The sequence below is a fragment of the Cygnus atratus genome, chromosome 17 (genome assembly GCF_013377495.2).
Source record: "Cygnus atratus isolate AKBS03 ecotype Queensland, Australia chromosome 17, CAtr_DNAZoo_HiC_assembly, whole genome shotgun sequence".
Classification (NCBI taxonomy): Eukaryota; Metazoa; Chordata; class Aves; order Anseriformes; family Anatidae; genus Cygnus; species Cygnus atratus.
Window position 1 is genome coordinate 7,100,243 of NC_066378.1, and position 4,411 is coordinate 7,104,653.

A 4,411-nucleotide genomic window follows, 5' to 3' on the forward strand; every position below is an offset into this window, starting at 1 on the left:
AAGACAGTAAAGTCATTGGAGTTGTCAGATGGGAAGCGTAACTTACGTGTATAGGATATTTTGGTCTTCCTCCAGTAGCAATGACAATTTTTTCTGCAGTAAGAATAGTCTACAAACAAAAATACAAAACAAAAATCAAGCATTTGATATCCTTTTATCTGCCTTTATATCTTAGCTATGTACAAATGAGTAATATGTGAGAAATCTGGCACTACCATCTGCTATTTATCTGACATAATAAGTACTACATTAAAAAAAGGTTGGAGATGAAACAAATGAATACAGGCAGAAGGTTTCTCCTATACATTCTCTGTCACTTTTCATTTTAATATTAAGCTTACAATTGTTCCTATACTGGACAAGATTCTGAGGACTACTTGGAAACAACAGTTGTACACAAATAGCAGCTTATTAAAGTCAGTTTAGCTTAGGACAAAACACAGAAATCACACCAAGCGAATTCTGTCTCTAAGGCCTAGAGTTAAGGTACCTCAAAAAGGACATGTTTTTAGACAATGCTAGGCATTTACCTCAAGAAACTTTTGCTCTCTCAGGCTGATATTAACCAGTAACATTATATAATTACTCTCAAAAAGACATTAAAAATGCATTCTCAGTCTTTTGTTAAATATGCAGAAATAGTCACTATTTTGTTACTTGACCTGTCTGCTTTAAGTTAAATTTGGTACATTCAGTATAATTGCTTCCCACACACCACTTTGTACTAGAAAGCTAAGTGCCTTTACAATTCATCTGAAGGAAGAAAACATCTCAGACTGATTTAATGCCCAGAGCAGTAGGGAGATTTTGGTTTTCTTTACATCTCTGTCGGTATCCATCAAAGCAATTTGACTCTGAATACAACGAATTACCCCGTGTCTCAGTGTTTCTGTCTGCAAAAAAAAAGTAACAGCACCTAACCTACAGGTTAGGGGCTAAGGGCACAGTAGGCAACGGTCAAGTTCATAAACATCTCCTCTAGACGGAAAAAAATCTCCCTCACTGGAACAATACCGAATACCTAAAGCAGTTTGGAAAAGTACTGTCTAGATCCCAGCCAATCTGAAAACCAACACAAGAAGACCTGAGATGCTTGAAGTGAACAATACTGCAGAACTGAGGTGCGCTGTAAAGCAGCTCACCTCTTTACCTCCTTTTGTTAAACCACGGATTGTATGTGGATCTGAAAAACTCCCTTTCACGTTGAAATATTTCACCTTCCTGTTTGGAAGAAAACAACATAAACGTACGTTTAATGAAGAAGAATAGGAATGAAATAAAAACAGCTCTTCTTCCCCTATTTGAACTGCTAAAAAAAAAAAAAAAGCAAACAGGCATAGAAAAGCAAAAGGAAGGAAGCATCTCATATCATAAGACTGTGTGCAGCTCTACCACAGACTTAATTTTTGTGTCACAGTTCATCCCTCTATACAGCAAAGTATATGGCATGCTTTGGGAGCAGGTTATTGACCTCTTCAATCGATACATGATCCACTATCCATAGCATTACTATTTATAACATTACTACTACAATGCTCCTTTGAGGGCACGCAAGAGTGACTCAGCACGAGTCATAAGACTAGTACCTGTTAAATTAATATGATCTCTCTATAAAGGAACTGCATGCTGAAAAACTTGGAACCGTTCCTACACTGAAAGCAAAAAAAATCAGCTGCTCTAGTGTAGTGTTATCTGTGGGCTTGTAAGCAGGGCACATAAAGTTTTGGTGGACAAGCCCAAAATTATGTTAATAAACCCAGAGTACTTAATATTAATGCAAAACCTTTCCAGATTAGAGAGAACATTCCCAGATCACTATACTGTTAGAAAGTTTTCTCCTGGGGTCACTTTTAACCAACATTTTCCAGAAAAGAAGACGGGAAAAAGAAACGTGTGACTTACATTGGTAAGGGCACCTACAGTCCTGAGAAGAAAGGACTTACAAACTCAAAATACTAATTCTAATGAGAAATTCCAAAGGCAATTCAACAATTCTACAAGAGCTCCTTGATTATAGGAGGAATGATGAACTTCAAGTCTTATTTACTTGTCTTGTAGCTGCATTCTGTGTCCCCAGTTCAAGGACTTCACATAATTCTGAACAGCTTGAGCCATCTCTGACCTATCGGAAACCAAGAAATTGAACATAAAATCATCATGTTAAAAATTCAGATAATGCAACTCAATTTACAGGCGATTGCTAGAAATTATGAATGTTCTGCAATACTTTTTGTTATGAAAGTAAGTTAACATGTGCAAACTAACATAATATCTTCCCTGATAAACTGTTAATTACGGTTTTGTGTTTAAAACAAGGAGTAGCCTAAAAAGCTTAATCCAAAATTCAGTTCTTTAACTGTCCGTAAAAAAATATCAACAGGAAAAGGTTTTCATATACATTTGCAGAACACAGGAGCAGATAGGGACAATATTCTTTACCAGTTATGATGAACAGGGTGGGCTATATTCCAGCCATAGTGCTGGGCATCTTTAAGGGCACTCCCTAAAAGGGCTGCTTGATGCATGAGCTTTTTAGGAATGCAACCAACATTCACGCAAGTTCCACCAAGTCCCCATTTGGTTCCTAAAAAAAAAAAAAAAAGAAAAGAAAAAGAAAAGTAAATGCACCATGTTAGTTTAACTTAACGCAACTGGGTTATTTAGAGAATTAGATTATTCGTGCAATTAGCATTAAAAGTTCTGAAACAACACACAGTTTACTCCTGCAGATCACATTTTGACTATGCCTGCATTAACATGTTTTGATAAGGACCAACTCTAAATATTTTTCTTCTAAAATTCAAACCATCTCAAGATTTTTCACAGGTTTCAGAAGATCCAATTACTACACTTTCACATTTAATATTTGCTTTTGCAGATCTTATTTTACAAATTGTGTATGAAGAGCCTTAACACAACGTGATTCGCATGCTTCAGAAATTGTAATGACATTTTGACAGAGACAGTGTTCTCACACGTTTAAGTCCAAAGTCTATCACAAATCAAGCACTGCTAACAACCTTTGCATGCAGGAAAAACAGGTAGAGCAGGGAAGGAACGAGTAGTAACAGCAAGCTCGGCTTAAGGACTTTAACTGCAAGCAAAGCATGCAGCGTGGCTTTGGCCACGTTGCTGCCTGCATCAACCTGCTCAGCCAGACCATGGCTTTATACACGTATCCAAATATCCTAGTATTTCTCCTCCATACCTTGTGGAGAAGGTTCCACATAATCCAGAACGGCCACTTTCCTTCCAAATTGAGCAGCTTTAAACAAAAAGCAAGAAAAGGTATTTAGAGGAAGAAGAAACACACAAACTGAAATACATTCAGTAGCACAAGCACAGATTAAGAATACAGGAGATGACTGTTGGTGGTTTATGCCAATTCAAGATACCAGACTAAAAGCCCAGGCTACCCATGTGGTCAGCAAATTCTCCAGAAGGCACTTAATAACCCTTACTAGAGCTTCCAGCTTCTGCCAACCCTAAAAACACAATTTGATGCCAAATTAATGTTTAAGAACCTTGTGTGTTATTGAACACATTACATAGGGGTAACGCATTACAAAAAGGGGAAGGTTCTCTACAGAAGTTAAACAATTCAAAACAGCCTGAAGGTACTGTTGTTTAAACTCATAAATAAGAAAAAGTATAATAAGTAACAAAGAAAATCTATGGAGGCACTCAGAGGCACACGGTAACAGTGAAATAAATGTTTATTAGATTTTCCTGTGGTAACAGAAGAAATACTTTTAAAAAAGAGTACCTGGAAAGCTAAATAAGATCACCACACCTGAGGGTGTGAATAATTTGCAGATTAACTGGATGGAGCTGAGTTAATGATTAAAGCACAGGGCTTATGCACAGGATACTACGTTTCTTAGAAGTCCTTAATGTTTTCAGTATTGCTTCTCTTGGTTTCCATAAAAAACACTTAAGGTAAAAGAAAACTTTCACTTATTTATGTATGCCAACCTTCTTTTGCACAAGCCAGGCCTCCAGATCCTCCACCGATTACCAGAAGATCATACTCAGGCTTTCCTGTGAAGATGTGAAAAATGTAGGAAAAGCAACAGACAAGAAAGACAAGGAGAGGTATGTTAAAAGGCAAATATAAAAAGATATGTAGCTTTTTTTTTTTTTTTTTTTTTTTTACAACTGATTATTGTTGATTTGTGTTTCCTCAGTGTCCCAAAGCACTCTCCAAAAATCATGAAACTGACGAGGCTGGTTTTGTAAATGAAATGCAGAAAATAAAGCAATCCAACAGTGGAAAATAATTAAATTTTACACAATGTCCTAAGAAGCTCTTCCTGCATGCTTAGACAGCTGCAGCTGGAGTCTGGTATGGGCCTTCCCTTCCTGCATTACCGCAGCAGTTTCTACCCCTACATTTTTCACCAGTCACCTT

The 4,411-nt window shown here is 37.0% G+C and overlaps 1 protein-coding gene across 2 annotated transcripts in view; it reads right to left on the bottom strand.

Moving 5' to 3' along the window:
* The window catches only part of TXNRD2 (thioredoxin reductase 2), a 33,947-nt gene that overhangs the window by 28,639 nt on the left and 897 nt on the right, over positions 1-4,411 (bottom strand). For both annotated transcript variants that reach the window (XM_035556887.2, XM_050714263.1), the window contains exons 2-7: positions 3,976-4,041; positions 3,209-3,265; positions 2,440-2,584; positions 2,048-2,122; positions 1,143-1,221; positions 47-109 (exon numbers count right to left, since the gene is read on the bottom strand). In XM_035556887.2, coding sequence (XP_035412780.1) covers positions 47-109; positions 1,143-1,221; positions 2,048-2,122; positions 2,440-2,584; positions 3,209-3,265; positions 3,976-4,041 — 485 coding nt within the window. The remainder of the gene's footprint in view (positions 1-46; positions 110-1,142; positions 1,222-2,047; positions 2,123-2,439; positions 2,585-3,208; positions 3,266-3,975; positions 4,042-4,411) is intronic.